Below are 17,829 nucleotides of genomic sequence, written 5' to 3'. Positions count from 1 at the left end.
TCTGCTTCATAGTCAAAAGGTTTGATTTCAATAACAATATTGCTTTCGGGTTATTATATCAAGGATATTCCAACGCATGGAAAAGTTGTGCAAGAACCATGACTTGAATAAAATAATAGTTTTAAATCTACTCCTGAACATACTCTAAGCTTAAACCTGCTTCCTTCATGAATAAAAATAAGTGTTTGGATTACATATTCGTCTATTTATGCACAAATAGTTTTATACTTTTGGATTTATATGGCTTAATATCTCCAACAGTTTGCACAGATATCCTGCCTTTTGAATGAAAATGAATAAGAATTGCAGTAATTGTGGGAAGCAAAACTAGCAGATGGAGGCTCAGAATATTCAGTATGGGACCACTGGGAAATCAAAACATGCCAATTTGAGTGAGAGGATACTCTCAAATAGGGCAACTAACAAGGGGTTTGATACTGCAACTCCCCAAAGCGGCTTCAAATGGAGATTGAGATTATTGTGCAAACACTGCACATTTCAGTCCTCTCCCTTCTTGTTTCGTTTCCCCTCAAGCCCCCTGTGTCCACACATATAATCACTCAGTAATTGAGCTGAAAAGAGTAAATCTTTGATTCCCACAAGAAATTGGGCATTTATTTCTAAGTCTGAAAACCCTGTGAAATGCTTGGAGAGTGCTTGTGTGAACAGGAGAGAGAAAAAAAATATGCAAATCTGCTTAAACTGCGTCTATCTGCCGATGTTTCACTCTGCTCTGCAGGTACTCACAATGTCGCAGTTGTCATGATTGCTGTAATTTACATAGAATACGTACAGGGACTGCACTAAGATCCTCCAAAAAAAAAAAAAAAAAGAGAGGAAGGGCTGGATCAATGCTGCAGAATCGGTCCTGAGAAGCCAGATATACAGGCTTTACGGAAAAGCGTTAAATCCACAAGTTCTTTGCCCATTTTGGCTCCGGCTAGAGTGTTTCATGTTTACGAGCAGGTTTTGTGTCTGGAAACATTTACATACAGCACAGAAAAGGTGCTGCATTCAAAGAACAACAAAGACAAAAAAATGGACAATGAACATCCAAATATTTCAAGTCTGAAGTAACTGGAACAAACCCCATAAGGTTGAAATACATACAAATTGTTGACTGTAAGAAAAGAGAAAAACACACAAACGACCAAATGGAGAACAGCATTAATCAAGAAATGCTTCAGGTTTTATTTTACAATTAAGGGACAAAAACATTTTTTTTCCTTTTTTTTTTTAATTAAGGGAATTGATGGGACTTTTCACAATGACATGATAAAACATTGAAATGTATTGTATTTCATGTTTTGCATTGCTTGGTTCCCTCTCATACTCCATGCATCAACAGCGATGCAACTCCTTCAGTCAATTTATATTTACCACATCAGAGAACTTAGTTCAACTAAAGGATGAATCGTGGTTCTACAGCACATATAACTGCATATACATCTCTGTACATATTTCCTTTTCGTTTACTATATATAAAATGACAATATAAAAGAATGCACACCATACAAACAATGTTGAGCTGCGGCAATTGGCAAGATATGATGATGGAAATTTACACATCTTCGCTGATCATTTAAATATATGTGCTGTATATAAGATTTCAATTAAGTCTTTACAGGTTGAAACTGAAGCAAAACCATAGAAAGAGGAATAGTGGTACCAAAGCATACATTTCAAATTGCTACTGTATAAAATGATACTTAACAACAAAAAACAGTGATTATTTTAAAAAAAAAGAGATGCCTTTGAAAAACCAAAGTGTATAATCATAGGCAGCCCATCAAAATCTTCTACATCCTTCGAGGTTTAAAGACTCAAAATCTACAATGCATTGTTTTCACTTCAAAGGGTTGCAGTTTGATTTATGTCAAGCCAATATCTGAAAATTGGAGCTCAAATTAACAAAATAGCTCTGTCTCATTTTATACATATTCTCATAACATTCGACACTACGGAGAGCTTTAATGAAGTCAGTCTTTTTTGACGTATAGTGAGAGTTCAGTACGAAGCAACTCGTCCTATTCAAAGGTTCTTTTGCCACTTTGTTTTAGACCATGCCCATGGATACCATGTTTGTTTCATTCCCAATTCAACAGAGTACAAATTGTAAATTCTGTTTGAATGAAGTCACTCAGAAAGAAAATAAAGAACAAAAACATGCACATAACCGACACATATTAGATAAATACAATACAAAGCAAGAAATGGAAATCAGAAGACTGAAAAACGAGAAAAAATTAATCGAAACAGATCATGGTCCAATCAGGCAGTTTCACGACAGAAGTTGGACTGATTTTGAAGGCTCAGTTCAGGCGCAGTGCAGTACAGTGATGTAGTGCAATGATTCTCGATTCAGTCACTTCACTGCCACTAGCCTGCTTTCCTTAGACTTTTTCTAACTTTTCCAGCTCAGTAACAAAGATCAGGTGGTCCTCTGGTGACTTTCCGTGCGTTTTGCTGAGGTGTAGTTTCACTGCATGCTTGCTGACAAAAGTCCTATTGCACAGTTTGCACTGAAATATGGAATTAGAGTCCTCCTCAGTCAAGCCAAGGGCACTGAATGTCTTATCTGTGATCATTTTAGTGACTGCTTGCTGGTCTCTTATGAGGTCTATTGATAACTTTGAGAGGTCCTTCAAGCTAAACCCCAAGTGGGACTCTAAGTGGTTAATGTATGTGGAGGGAGTTCTGAACTGCGAGGCACAATCACTACACAGAAACAGTGGCTGGCCCGAGTCTATGTTCTTCAGAAACTTGGTTCCGCCTGTCCGCCTGAGTTGGTACTTGACGTTTGCCAACCAGTGGGAGATGGTGGTCATGGAGAGACCTGTAAACTTACAAATATGTACACGCTCCTGAGGACCAAGGTCTGTAATGATGTATTTCCCGTCAGGGGTTTCCCGAAGGCTGGATGCAAACTGAGCCTGAAGGATCAACAGATGCTGAGGGTTCCAGTTTGATTGCCTGCCTTTCCTCTTCTGAATGGGTGAAAGATCCTCCAGGCCATCCTCAAAAACACAGCCATCTGCGTCTGACTTTTCGGATATAGAGGAAGGGGTTGACGACTTTGGCGTCAGGCGACCTGTGAGGTTCTTCACCATGTCGGAAATGTCCATTAGGGCATTCTCCCGAAGAGGAGATGAGACCGATTCAGCCAGCGTGGACAAGATGGGCCGGGTGCTATTTGTGATGTTGCTGTTGTTGTTACTGATAACTGTGGATGAACAATTGTTGGTGGGCCCATTGCCACTTTTGGACTTGGTCAAGTCCATGGGCTGATCATCATCATTGTCATAATATCTGTTGATGGGCTCAACTTGCTTGACCTGAGCTGGATTGTACATGGGCTTTTCCATCATGTTGTTGCTGATCTTGTACAGCATTGCTAGTGGGTCTAGGAGTGGACTGACTGTTTTGGAGGCCTTACCCAAATGAGTGTTCATGATAGACTGCAATGCACTGAGAGGGTTGACTAAAGGCTGTTCTGGTGAGTGGTCAGTGATGATTCCTAAATTACTGCAACCATTGCTGACTTGCGATTTGAGGACATCCGTTCCATTCTTGACATGATTATCTGCATGGCTTTCCTTGTATTCTCCGTCCCGAACTGGAACATGCTCCAGGTCTTTATCTACCGTGCCATTTTTTGTTGGCTTGCAAAGATCATCTGGTCTTGGCAGGTCCTTTCGGTCTTTGGGAACAGGGGAGGGTAATTCAGCAGTGAGATATTTGGAGCAACGTTCAGTTGATTTTTCATCCCTGTCTTTCTTTGAAGGGATTTTTCCTGTTACTTTCTCCACCAACTCTTCCATGGCTAGGACATTGCTTTTATGGTTTGGAGGTGGTGATGGGCTGCTTGGAGAATGGATCAAAGTGCTGGAGTCAGAGGTCAAAGATTTCAAGCTGCTGGCGTTGAATGTTGGTTGAATCTGGACACTCTGGACAGCAGGTATAGATGATTTCACAGACCCTTGCAGCTGGTAGGCAGCATGAATGCTGGGATATCCACCCCAGGTGGGTGTACCAGTCTGAGCCTTACTGATTGCACTGGAGACCGTATTTTCTAATGACTTGAGAATATCTAGTCCACCTTTAGGAGACTCTTCAAGATCCTCTTCTCTTAGATACTTGTAATGGCTGGATTTCTCCGTCTTTTCCACCTTCTCAGCGGGATCCTCTTTCTCTTGCTTGATTTTCTTCTCCTCAGGTTCCTCCACTTTCTCCTCATCCGACTCATTTCTTTCATTCATGGTGGATGGGTGTACTGGTGAATTAGGCTGGGACTTGATAGTGGGAGCTGGCAGACGTGTTGTTGTGGGTGGAAGAGGGATGGACTGGATTTTCTCTTCCACCACAGGGTCAAACACTAATTGCTTACCCTTTTTGGAGGCAGAGTTTGTGACTTTGAGAAAGTGTCCAGTCACCATCATATGGGCTGTCAACTGCTGTAAGGTGTCATGGGAACTCCCGCACTCCATACACTTAAGAATTTGAGCTTTTCGGGCCTCAAACTGCCAGGTATAACTCGCACCGTTCTGGTAACCGTAACGGTTATTAGCTGTGACATATGGGTTTGATATTTTTTGATCTTTGGTGGGTGCAGTCTCTGCCAGTGGAATGCCAGGGGTGCTAGAGATTGATTCAGGTGAGCATGGAGACATCAGGTCCTGGAACGCTCGCTTTTTGGTGGAGGGCACCAGCTTTGAGGCAAGAGCTGGCATTGGTTCTTTGAGAGGCACTTTCTGGTAGTGTTTAGTTTTGATCATGTGGACACTCAAGTCCTGTAGGGATTCGAACGAGTGGCCACAATACATGCATTTTAGGACTTTTTGAGCATCTTCTTTGCCCTCCATCTCCATTAAGGATCGTTTCCGTGGCTTGGACCATTTCTTACCCTTGTCCTCCTCCTTGTCCTTGTTGTTATCACGGTAATGGCCTGTTTCGTTCATGTGTACCGTGAGACCTACAAGTGTGTCGTAGGCTGCACTACAGTCCTTGCATCTGAACTTGCTGGCACCCGTAAACACTGGCCCATACAGCTTATTGTTTTGCCGGTACAGCTGCACTGTGCTGAAGAGACTTGGTTCAGGCATGAGGTGGTAGGGCGTATGCTGTAAGGTTTTAGCAAGAGCTGCTTGGTGCCAGTCATATGCAACACCCCCACTGTTAGCACCATTGATGGGTCCATTGTTGGCATTGTTTAATGCGGTGGCTTTTGTAGAATTGCTGCTTGGCGTAACATTTGTCTTCATGCTAGCACTAGCGTTGCTGCTGCCGCTAGCTCCGCTGCTTGTAAAGCTGCTTGCATGGCTGTTTGCAACACTGTTATTTCCCTTGTGGCTGCTTGGAGTACTGTTAGTGCTACTAGCACTAACCTGCTTGCTTTTCATAATGTCCTTTGTGATACTTGACCAGGAAGCATCTGAAATCAGGTTTGCATAGACTGCTTTCATCTGTGCTAGGCTGTCCTGCAAAGACAGTCCAGCATCTGTCTCCATGTCTTCAACTTCCTCTTTATCCTGGCCTTCTTTGGAGGAGGTGCTTTTGAAGTCAGCCAGGTGATCACTGGTGTCGCTGAGGGGCGAGCCGTAGCCGGCATCTGGGTTCGTGCCATTGCTGAGTGGAGAGTTCTGGTAGCTCAGCTGTTCACGGCCATCGTCTTCATCATTGCACAGGTACTCTGCATCCTGACCGTCTAAGGAGAGTCCATCGTCCTGCAGGTGCTCCTCATCGCTCTTAGCTGCCTTAAGCTCATCCTCCGGCACATAGGCTGAGAAAATAAAACAGAGGGGAAAACAGATGAGACAAAAGAACCCACAAAGTGCAACTTAAAATGGACTGTTGAATAAGTAAATTCATTTGAAATGGAATAGGTGTGGAAAATGTATCATTGCACGTGTGTGTGCAGGCCTACATAATGATCCTAAAGAGATTTTTTGTCAATAGTCCTGGCAGAGGACGCAGGTTTGCAATTATAAAGTGGCAAACATCCATATCTTGACTATGATAGATAGCACCCTTCACTGCTGAGACTAACAAAGCTATCCTGTGAAACAGCTCAGCAAGGGTAAAGAGGGCAGAGGAGTCCTCCTTTGAAAATCAGTCCTCTAAAGCAAAAACAAAAAATAAAAAAGGTATCTAAAAAAAAAAAAAAAACAACGAAAGCAGGTGAATTTTATAAGGATTTGCCAATGTGAAAAATGGTAATATGCTTGTCCCAAAAAAAAAAAAAAAAAAAAAATTATATATACACACACACACACACACACACACACACACCTTTACAACATTAACACATTACAATAAAAGCTAAATATATAATTCCAAAACTGATGCAGAAAATGCATCCATTTACATCTAATGTTACAAGATTTACCCCCCACCACTCGTTTACAAAAAACAAACTTTATATGAACACCGCCATATTGACTACTCTCTCTCACTTTTTTCGTCCTCCTTTTCCCTGTAGTTAGAGGGCACAGACTGTGTGACATTGATCCAGTTCTCCCATGCACTAGCCAAGCTAGACTCCTCTGAGTGTGAGATTGCGTCTGAGTTATTGCCAGGGATGCAGCACGGGGTGCAGCTCGCCTCAATGCTGTTGGCAGAGGCGATGGAAGTTCTCGCAGCGAGTCATGCTAAAATGCAAGTGGAAATGGCATGTCATGTTGTCATGGTCCATGCTGTACTAACTCAAGAGTGTGTGCAGCAACAGGGGAAAAAGAGAGAGTGAGAAAAGACAAGAGGATACATGCTCCTTCCTTCTAGTGATAGGCCAGTTAATTGGCCGATATTTTATTATTGAACTATAACCATGCCTGCTTATAGGATTTAGCACGATTTGCTTTTGGGTCAGTCTCAAAATCTACTTCCATGTTGTTGTTGTTAACATTTGTTTTCCCTAAAAATCTTTAAATTAAAAACATACAGATTTCATTACAGCAATTTTGTGTCCAATTTATCTGTTGAAGACTTGTATAGAAAAATTGCATCTTGGATAACAGTTAATAGTGTTTTGATAATTTATGAGATTTTGAGGTTTATGAAGATTCTCTTCTGCAGAACACAAAAGATGATATTTTGAAAATGTAAAATTTTTACCCATTGTCCATGCAATGAAAATTAGTATGATCCATTGTTTTGGAGCCAAATGACTCTCAATATTTGGAAAAAACAGTTGAAACATTTTTTAAAATATGATCTTTTGGAAAAAATCATACAGGTTTGGAGTAAAGTGAAGGTGAGTAAATTATATTTTAAATTTTAGGTGAACTATCCTTTTCATAAAATAAATTTAGTCATTTCGGATTTCATGTTTATTTTAAATTGCTTTATATGTACTATATCGTCCACCTGCTCTCTAAACACTGGCATCGATGTCTTCCTCCCTTGTCAATATTTTGACCAAAAGAGTCCCTGTGGATTTATAAGAACCAGTTAATGCATTGATTTTTAGTGAAAACAGCATCAGTTTTTTAGAAATACACATTAATGCTTATTTGTGCAAATGTGGCTTTTTGTTCCATGTATTACTGCTAAGTGCACATTTATTTCTCAAGGTAAAAAAATAAATAAATAAAAAAAGAGGATCCTGAAAAATGTTGCCTACGCCACACACCAGAAAATGCTTATTTTCCTCAGCTAAATGTGTGGTAATAAGATGTACTGTCAGATGTATTACATGGGGGAAAAGGAACAGAACAATAATGTTCACAAATGTAAGGTTTCATGTTTCAGCCACAAAAAGCTCCTTCACTCTATTGTGTGCCGACAGAGCTATGACAGAAAAAACAGAGTGATAGCCCACTGTCGGCACCCACAGCTGCGAGACAAAAAGAGTGAGAGAGAGGGAGAGAGAGAATGCTACTCGTTTAATTCGCTTAATGAAAAGAGAATAAAGGTCCATGAGACCAAGTGCTTAATGAGGAGCAGTAGGATTAAATTCCTGTTTCATCAGCTAGTTTCGATCTGCAGCGGGAGATAAACAAAATGAGCTCTCCGTCATCAAAACACATCAAAGTACCTCTTTCGAGCGTGCTCCTGTGTGTGTGTGTGAGCGAGAGCATGCATCTTCACAGCATGTCCGGCTATAAAAAAGCCTCCTGTTCGCTTTGTGAGTGGTATTGTTACTATCAGCCATTTTGAACACAACACGAGAAGAAAAGCCGCAACAACAGCCTGCACAACTTTGAAGGCAATAGGAAGAGACAGAGCAGGAAAAGAGGGGAGCAGAAGAGGAGATGGAGGGAGTAAAGAGAAGAAAAAGAGACAGGCAGCGCTTGAAGAGTTGTTCCTTTATCTCAGCGAGCCACCAGGAGATGTCTGTCCGAGATGCCAAGATCCGTCTCAGTGGTTGAAGCAGATGTGCTGTCAGCTTCAAACGGCGTGCAGCTGAGCACACGTAATCAGAACGGACTCCGTACCTGATGTTTGTAAGGTGCCATTTACAGCTGCGTGGAGGAAGCTGTAGGGGCGTGAACAGCTGGGAACGTGGCGTATGTGGCGTTCCTGTTACTATGATATTCTTAAAGGACGGCTTCTGATCTGGAGGAATCACTGATTCCGCCTCAAGCTCTCAGACGGATTTCAATCCGTCAATTCCTCAGAGAAATCAAGTAGGCGGCGTAAAGCGAAAAGGATTTGGTGAAATAAACATTACGAACTGTCAAATAAATCACTTATCCGAATATCGTTTTAAAAGAAATGTTCACGCCGCAACACGGTTCAGTGGATTGAAGCCCTGATAATTCCCTCAAGTCACTGCAGCATTTAAGACAGCTTATCACGTTTAAACAAAGAGAGAAGTTTTTCATCTTTGCTGTAATTACAGAGAGAGTGATAGAGGGGCCGAGAGAGAGAGAAAAGTGAGACGGGGGGCGCAGAAGGAAGCTGGATCGAGAAGGCTTTTTTCGCAAAGAGATGGGCAGAACCTGACACTAAATCGAGCGCATCTCCTCAGCCCCTGACACCGCATGGCATCTGACAGGCATGCGCGTTGGCATGTCACTGTCCTTGCATCAAGCCGTCAAACACGACTTGGCAATTTTTTGCCATCGGCGTCAAAAAAAAAGAAAAGAAACCCGCCAGACGACAGCAACGACAGCTCACACTTAATAACCCAATCAGAAGTTTGACTGCTGACATCTCTTATCGGGGGCCTGCTTTTAAACATCACGCCGAACAATAAGAGAGGGATTAAGAGGAGAGGAGTGGGGGAGGGGCTTGTTGTGTTTGTCAGTCAAAAATAAGACCGCATTGTGCTGCCGGTAGAAAACGCCACAGATAACTTGTTAAGAATACACACAATTAAGCGAATCAATAGTTGCTATAAAAAGACCATGCTTTTGATGTGGTGGGGAATGAGAAAGAGTTTGATTTTCTGAGTGCAGCAGACACTTTCCAAGGATAGGATACAAAACAAGGCCTGAAAGTCTGGTTCAACCATTGTTGAACAAATTTGGGAGCCCGAAACAAAAGATTACAGAGATCCAGTACACACCAAATTGAGAAATATTTTAAAAATAAATCATATGCGCATCTATGTGTATGTCTGTATATATTTTTGCATATCAAAATATCTACATGTGTGACCCTGGACCACAAAACCATTCATAAGTAGCACGGGTATATTTGTAGCGATAGCCAACTATACATTGTATGGGTCAAAATTATTGTAAATATTTGTAAATAAGTAAATATTATTTTGTAAATGTCCTACCGTTAATGTATCAAAATAGAATTTCTGGTTAGTAATATGCATTGCTAAGGACTTAATTTGGACAACTTCAAAGGCAATTACCTTAATATTCAAATGTATTTATTTTTGTACTCTGCGATTACAGATTTTCAAGTAGTTGTATTTCAAACGGTCCTTTCAATGGGAAACTATTTTATTTAACTTTCAGCTTTTCAGATAATGTAAAAATCTAAATTTAAAAAAAAATTACCCTTATGACTGGTTTTGTGGTCCAGGGTCAAATATAAATGACATTGTAAACTCAAAAAAAAATAAAATAAAAATAAAATAAAATACAATAAATAAATAAACACACACACACACACACACACACACACACACACACACACACACACACGTTTCAGTTAAACTTAAAATTAAAATAACTCTACCCCTTTGTTGTAATCTTCCTAATATGGCTCTCACTAACATGCCTTTCAGCAAATCATTTAAAACTACCTGACTAGAATTATACCATCTAATTAATATTCATGAGCCAGGCTGATAATATTTAAAATGTGGCCCCTACCACCCCACATAATTTTCAAATTGTTCTTATGCCCCTGTGCTTGTGTGTGTTCTATCAAACTCCACACACCAGTATGGACAAACAGAACAAAGGTGTGTATGTTCTTGAGTGCCCACCAACATCTAAAATGATCAGCCAGAGCACCGGGGCCTTGTGCTTGTGTGCATGTATGAGGTGTGCGAGATGTGAGGTGTGTGTGCAGGAGAGCGTGGCCATCTGTGTCCAGAGCGGAGCTGTCACTGTGGCTGCTGAGATCTCACTGAGTTTAGACAGGTGACACAGCAACGGGACATGAGCGGGACATACACACACATAAGCACACGAGCAGAGCTCACAGTCTCAGCCAACAAAGATCAGCCGCAGAGAGTGAACCTTCTTGCTATAGACACCCATGACACCGCACACACAAACACAGCCAGTGCCAGCTCTTAGAAACACCGCCCACATACGAGCACTCGAGCGTTGAGATTCACAAGCAGTTGCCCAACAAACAGCAAAGAATTAGCAAGCCGTGACTCTAGACAAGATTGAACCGTTTCGGTGAGCGGAAATCTGAAAATAATTCTTAAGGGTTGAAAAAAAGAGAACATGAGACGAAAGCTGGATTCGACCCCAAAATTTCCATATACGCCCCGAAGCACAATGCTAACCACTAAACCATATAATGTAAATAACTAGAGAACTTTCATAGCCATCTTGCTTACTTCTCAACCCTCTACGGACACCTTGGCAATTGAATCGCCATTGGCTAGTAAATGTTTTAGTTTACTCGCCAGACTGATATATATATATATATATATATATATATATATATATATATATATATATATATATATATATATATATATATATATATATATATATATATATATATATATGTGGCACAGCTTTTTTTAAACATCTGAAAGTACACTCTTAACTCACAGTCAAGCATTATAATATGATATCTGGATAATCAAGTACTGTATTATTTAATGACAGAGCTTTAATAATTATAATTAAAACTTGGTAACCATGTAAGAATGCATAGACATTTTAACTGAAATTAGGACTGGTGGTGGTGCTTTGTTGAACATTCAACGTTTCTGAAAAAAAAGGGAAAAAAGTAACAGTAATACTGATAAGATGATAACAATAATACTACTACGAATTCTACTAAAAAGAGCAGTAATGGATTCATGAATATTAATCAGGTTATCTGCGTTCGGTCAAACGGATTTTCTCAGTAGGTGAACACCAGCCAATGAGATTGCGTTCTGCACATAAGTTCCACCCACTTGTAGGTTTACATGTAGCGCGTCAATTCTGCATGTATGTAAGACTCTCTCGCTCGCTCTCTCACTTTGCTTCTTAGAGCTCACAGTACGTAAAACCAGGTGCACTGCGCATCCATTGAGATGAACTGAGAAATATCACAGATCACTAACTCTGAAGCGCTCAGTCAGAGTGTTTGGTGAGTGAAAATGTGCGCTAAACTTATACTTGGCCTCCAACTCACACACTGTCGAGTAAAATCTGAGAATATATAAGCCATTGGCTTAAATAAGACATCATTTAGTCACCAGAGTGAAGATTTAGTCGCATATGCGAGTGATTGACTCGCAATGTAGAGGGTTGCTTATAATGCCTCAAAAAGTTGCCTACAGAGCTTGGAACAAAGTGATTTAGCAGGCAAAAACATCTGCTGTTCTTCAAAAATGCATCTTTTCTGCTGCTTCCAAGTGGTCTGCTGGACCAAACCAGGTCTGTCTGATTGAGCTGGCTGTTGCGCTTGAGACGTGTCAGGCCTAAGTGTTCGAACTCGAAAAGGGGAATGAGAATGCTCACGGACAGAGCACAGATGCCGAAGGCCTCTCCTTCCCAGACTGTCACTAACACGGCCCACCGACGCCTGTCTCTCTCTCTCCCCCGCCTCCTTCCTCTTATTTATTTATTTTATCGAAGAGGAGAGGGGGCAATCACTACAGTCATTTGCACTACTAATGTCCAATTCTGCCTTCCCTCAGTCGGCTGATTTAGCCGGTCAGAGTGGTTTTGGAGTGTGCAGAGGAAAGCCGCGCCGTTTACCCGACATTTTAATGGGAAAACTGGCAAGTCTTATTTGGCTGGCCGATGTGGTTTGTCACTGGGTCTCCATTACATGCCACTCAACTTTGATGCCTTTGGACAGGGCTGATCAAACCATGTCTTTTGACCTACGCAGCACGCTGAAGGAAGACAGGGAGAGAGATGGAGAGTGAAAGAGAAAAGGAGGAGGGGAAGAGGGGCAGGACACTGAAGGCTGTAAATAAAATGACATTATTATTTCCTCTGTCCTATCATGTAGAAAAGCCAATTATGGTAATGCTCTGCATGTCAGTGAGAATGCAGCAATCTCTCTCATTCTCTCTCTCTCTCTCTCCCCTTTTTCAGGGCAGTTAAAACAAGGCTTCGGTAGCATGATGCTGTCTGCCCCGCTCCACTTATGGCCTGCTGTAATCTGGAAGGGCTGTCTGTGAAACCAGCGTTGGCAACTGCGCTGATTCTAGAAATGAATGCATAATGTGTTTTTATAACATATTGAAAAAAAAAAAACTGAAGTTTTAAAAGTAAACGGATAGAAAACATGCTGTGTAGGTGTAATGATTTTTGGTGGTTTCTTGGACAAGTTTCTGTAAAGAGAGTCCAAAATTAACATGGTTTATGATTTTGTTTGTTTAAAAAAAACAAACAAAAAAAAAAAAATTATATATATATATATATATCATTCAAAATGTATATTTATCAGAATAGTGTTTAGTTTCGTTTTTTCTTTCATATTAACTGTGCAGTTCAATACATAACTTGCATCCGCACGCATGTTTCTAATATATTAATTTGGTAGCATAATGCAAAAATGTATGCATATGTGACAAACTGCGCAGGTTATTACATAACGTGCATCTGCATCCTCTTATAGGTCTCTAATAGATTCATTTGACTGCATAATGCAGAAATTGCTGCATTTTTAGTGACAAACTATGCAGGTCATATTGCCTGCATCCTAATATTTTTTCTAATATACTAATTTATTACATATTCAATAATATTTGCAACACTGAATAAAAAATAAATAAATAGGTATCTAAAAAAAAAAAGAGCTTTTATTCTAAAAGTTAGTGATCTACTGAAGTAAAGGTCATGACTGGTGTTTTCTTTGGTTAGATGGTTTGAGTTGAATCGGTCACATCAGACTATCGTTCCTACGATTTGATTTAAGCCATGTATTATGTTGCATTTCCATGCAAGTAACTTGCTTTAATTCATCTCTAATGCCAATTCTTACTCCCATTTGTCTCTTGGCAAGTGTTCATTTTGGACCCTGCCTGTAAACCTTTTTCATGCCTACTTTCTTTATTCCGTTTATTCTGAAGTGTGAATAATGATCGTTGTTTCTATTCTGTGGACTCACGTTGATTGATGGCTGCTGTTCAATGTAATAAGGGCACTGCGGAGATGGACAGATTTCTGAGGGGGGTTTGGCTTGTAGATCTGACCCCCACCCTGTCTCTCTCTAGCCCAATGTGAACCTTCACATTTTTCACCAACTTCCACACAATCGTCCTCTTTGAGGACTTCCTTTGTGCTCTGTCTCCAGGCTTTTTTCGTCCCTTTTCTCTGCGAGACACATCTAACTTTATTACAGACTAAACAAAAGAAGGCTTTGAAGTGCAGACGGGCGTTTTACATGGACCCTGCCCACCTCTCCATATCCGCTGACAGTGATTTGTGCTCCTGCGGACACTCTGGAGTAGGCTCTCTGAATTAATATCTGCTTTGCCTCTTTAAGCATCTCTTGTAAAAGGCTGGCCCAGCCCCCTCCCACCATCCTCCGTGTGGAATAGGCCACCATATGGCGGAATAGCTTCAGGCCCCTGAAGAACTGGTGTGGCATTCCATTCTGCGCTCCAAATTCATCTTTTCGCTTTAGATATTTGCAGACGAGTATGGATGGAGGTATATAACTAGGGCAACAGACATAGCCTTTAAAAATATGAAGATTTAAATCAAACGGAGATGAGGACGCGAGAATAAACAGAATTATGAACTAATTACTGATACGTAATGACTTAAGTTATTACTTCAGATTATATTTGATTCCCTGATGATTACATAAAAAAAACAATTGTTAATATTATATAGTTTAGTTTTTATATTTAATCCATTTTTATATTTTCCATTTTTATTTTGAAGTTTCAGTAATTTTGATTTTGTTTTTTTTGCCATTTTTAATAGCCTTTTTTTAAAATACATGTCAATACAGTTTTTATTTTAGTTTGTGTATGAATCAAACTTCATTTAAAGACATATGTTGACTTGGCAGCTGGAAAAAAAAAAAGTTTTATATTTTATTTCAAGAAACAATAACTTTTTTTAGGTTTTAAATTTAGTTTCAGTTTTAGTTAACTATAATAACCCTGTCAAAGGAGTCCATAAGCCATTAAAAATGCTAAAATATAAAATTTGACTAATGGCTTCTGTATCTCTACCAATAAAAAAAGAAAAGAAAAAAAATCTGTTTTGTTAAGTAGATTAACTCAAATACTACTGTGTAAATGCTTTCACATCACCTTGCACTGACACAACTACAATATCACTCACTCACTCGCAAACACACACAGACGCACACACACGCTCCAATGTCAAGTCCATACTTATGCAAAGTGCGGCCTACTTTGTCATTTAATTTTTAAAAACCCTAAGGTCGTATAACACACTTTCCCTGTCATTTGCAAGTACATTAACTCGGTGGCCATGCGACAGCCAAATTATGCTAATGGGCTGCTAAAATGGGTCATATAGACAGTGCGTTTTACATTAGCTTCAAACAATAGGGAGGGAAGAGCAAAGCAGAGGTGACAGCAGCACCGGGGGAGTGAGACGGGGTCTGTCTCCTTTAGCCGCCGTTACGTCCTCATTCAGAGCAGCTTGTGAATGGAGGTCTCACTGCCGCACAAACCACAACAAGGCACTAACGTCCCGTCATCCCCCAAGACTGCTGAGCACCGATATCAAAATGCTTGCTGAATAATGAAAGGGCTCAATTAACGGATTATTAACAGCAATTTACTTTACTTAGGTAATCCACCCTGCAAGAGTACGGTGAGGTCAGACATGTTTTAAGAAGAGGAAGTGCATAGCGCAGCTAACGTATGCTTGGCTACTTAAATATAACATGAATAGCTGTGCTGCTTGTACCAAAAATGGATTTGCAGTTTACGTTTACTTAACACCTGACCTTAAGCCATGATAAAATGAAATTACAACAGCCTAGAAAAGTAGAGTGCATAAAATAGCGGACGTTACTGTAACACAGTAGGCCAGAGATACAGCATAAAAAAGAAAAGAAACTAAATTGAATTATTTTTATTTATATATAAATTAAATATAAAAAAAATATCCAGCCTTTATTACTGAATATTGTTCAAGTAAAGGGTGACTCTTCAGTTAGGAAGAACCACTGCCTACTTGAAAAAAAAAAAAAAGTTGTTTCTTGTCTCTCTGTATTTTTGACAATTACCAAAAAAAGAAAAAAAGAAAAATATTTAAAAAGAAATTATTATGATCATAAATATTACCTTAAAAATATTATGTTCTTTCTAAAAATGCACATTACCATTTTCCTGTCTGTAACATTAATACTGTAAGTGGAAGCTAGAACACTGTCAAAATTTAAAATTCATCCCAGGGGATAGGAAAGTTCCCCTAAGTGAAGAATCACCCCAAGACGTTTCCAGTCTGAGTGAAGCAGCTGTGCTGCATGTTGTTATTGCACAAGCTCCACACAGTGAATTACGGAAAGCAGAGTAAACAAGGAGATGCTAAACGAGTGCATGTTAGCTAATTAAACAGCACTCATGATTGCGGAGTAATTGAAGGTGCCTCAATCTTCACCTGAATACTTCCACAAATAATTACCTTCTTGTAATTAGCACTGTTGATAGAGTGTTTGCGTGCGACACGCATCTGATGTGTGTTTCGGTCGGAATTCAAAGAAGATATCAAATCAAATATTTGAATCGCTTGGAAAATTAATGAAATTGAGGTAAATTAATGTTTGTAAACAGACATTTTGTTTTATTGTTAGTACATCCCATTTAAATAATTAAAATGTGTTTTTGATAAGCAGGACTTGTGGTTCCCTTGGTGAGCCGAGGTGAAGAGCTACGCTAGCGGTCACACGAGAGAAGAATGAATATAACAGGCCTGATTTCCAGGGGTTCTGCCTGATCCTGGTATCTGAGGGGGGAGAGGAAAAAGCCCGCATGTGCTTTGCAATCAATAATGACTTCAATAAGTGATTTTCCAACCATCCATGCAGCTGTCTCTAATAATCTCTTCAGCTGTAAAATAAACACAAATATTTCATATTGTTTGTTTATCCTCAATCTCCTGCTGCTTGTTCCTGCAATGCAGTGCTTTTTTCAGTTTCTATATACTTCTTGCTTTCTCTGTGTCTTTTTTTCCTCTATCCAGGTTTGGTCATAGTGGTTGGAGGGCTGTCGTGCCGTCAGGCGCAGTCAATAAATCACCTTTCGCCGTTGTCAGAGGAACAGCCCAGCCGTGAGACAATGGCCATTATATCCTAAGCACTGCAGTCTCGTCCCCATCTGGCCCTTTACAGGGAAACAATTCTTTGGGTTGAAAAATCGCTTGCGTTAGGTCGCACAGGTTCAAAATCTTTCCTAATCCTGAGCTAAACCGGGAGGTTTGGAGTCCAAACACGCCGCTCGTATATAGCATCTCCCCTACGCCGTGCCCTCGCAGAGAAACAGATAACACACCATCCACCCTGGTGCTCAGAGACACAACAATGTCAGAACAGACAGAGAACCCCCATGCGGAGGGAGCTATGACGGAAACTGAGAGCGGGAGAATAAGAGAGAGAGAAAACGTGGATGAAGGAAGCAATTGTGTTTTTGTGTGTGTCTATTTAAATCCCCCAGCAAAATCTCTCCACTAGGCCATCACCTGAGCCGAGTACCTGACAGAAAACTCGGCAGCCCAACCACACACACACACACACACACACACAGCAGCTGCTCCCATTGCCTAGCAACTACCAGTTGATAGATGATCCTAAATATGGATAATTACCATAAATCAGGCTGCTCTGAAAGAGAAAAGATGAAAAACAGTAGAGCCTGCAGTACGAACGCAGTGCGACCCTCATCAACACGCTCCTGTCTTCCACGGCTCTTGCCTCATTCTCTTCCTCCCTCGTTCCTGTCAGAGCGCTGAGAGCTTCGGCTATAAAAGACAACTTTACACCAACACTGCTGAGGAAACAGGAGCATCTTAAAAACAAACTTTACATCAAAGCCGTGGCTGAGTGGTTTGCGACACATTGAGCCATGGTTCTCACGTTAGTAATTTGAGTTTGAATCTCACTGGTGACATTTCCCAATCCTGTTACTTTATTTATAAAACTAGCAAAGGAGAAACTGAATTTAGCAGGAATGTGATACACGTGTTTGTGGTTGTTGTCCTATTTATCACGAGTTAAAGACTTCCTGTCAAATCTGTGACTGAAATG

At 40.4% G+C, this 17,829-nt stretch overlaps 1 protein-coding gene across 3 annotated transcripts in view; it reads right to left on the bottom strand.

Moving 5' to 3' along the window:
* Positions 1 to 1,155: 1,155 nt before the first annotated feature.
* Positions 1,156 to 17,829, bottom strand: part of LOC127979759 (teashirt homolog 1) — a 35,393-nt gene continuing 18,719 nt past the window's right edge. For all 3 annotated transcript variants that reach the window (XM_052585378.1, XM_052585377.1, XM_052585376.1), the window contains one exon: positions 1,156 to 5,779. In XM_052585378.1, the coding sequence (XP_052441338.1) occupies positions 2,394 to 5,779 (3,386 nt within the window). In that variant the 3' untranslated portion in view covers positions 1,156 to 2,393. The remainder of the gene's footprint in view (positions 5,780 to 17,829) is intronic.

The sequence above is a fragment of the Carassius gibelio genome, chromosome B19, assembly GCF_023724105.1.
Source record: "Carassius gibelio isolate Cgi1373 ecotype wild population from Czech Republic chromosome B19, carGib1.2-hapl.c, whole genome shotgun sequence".
Classification (NCBI taxonomy): domain Eukaryota; kingdom Metazoa; phylum Chordata; class Actinopteri; order Cypriniformes; family Cyprinidae; genus Carassius; species Carassius gibelio.
The sequence above is the reverse complement of the archived record's forward strand: the minus strand, read 5'-3'. Positions and strand labels throughout refer to the sequence as shown.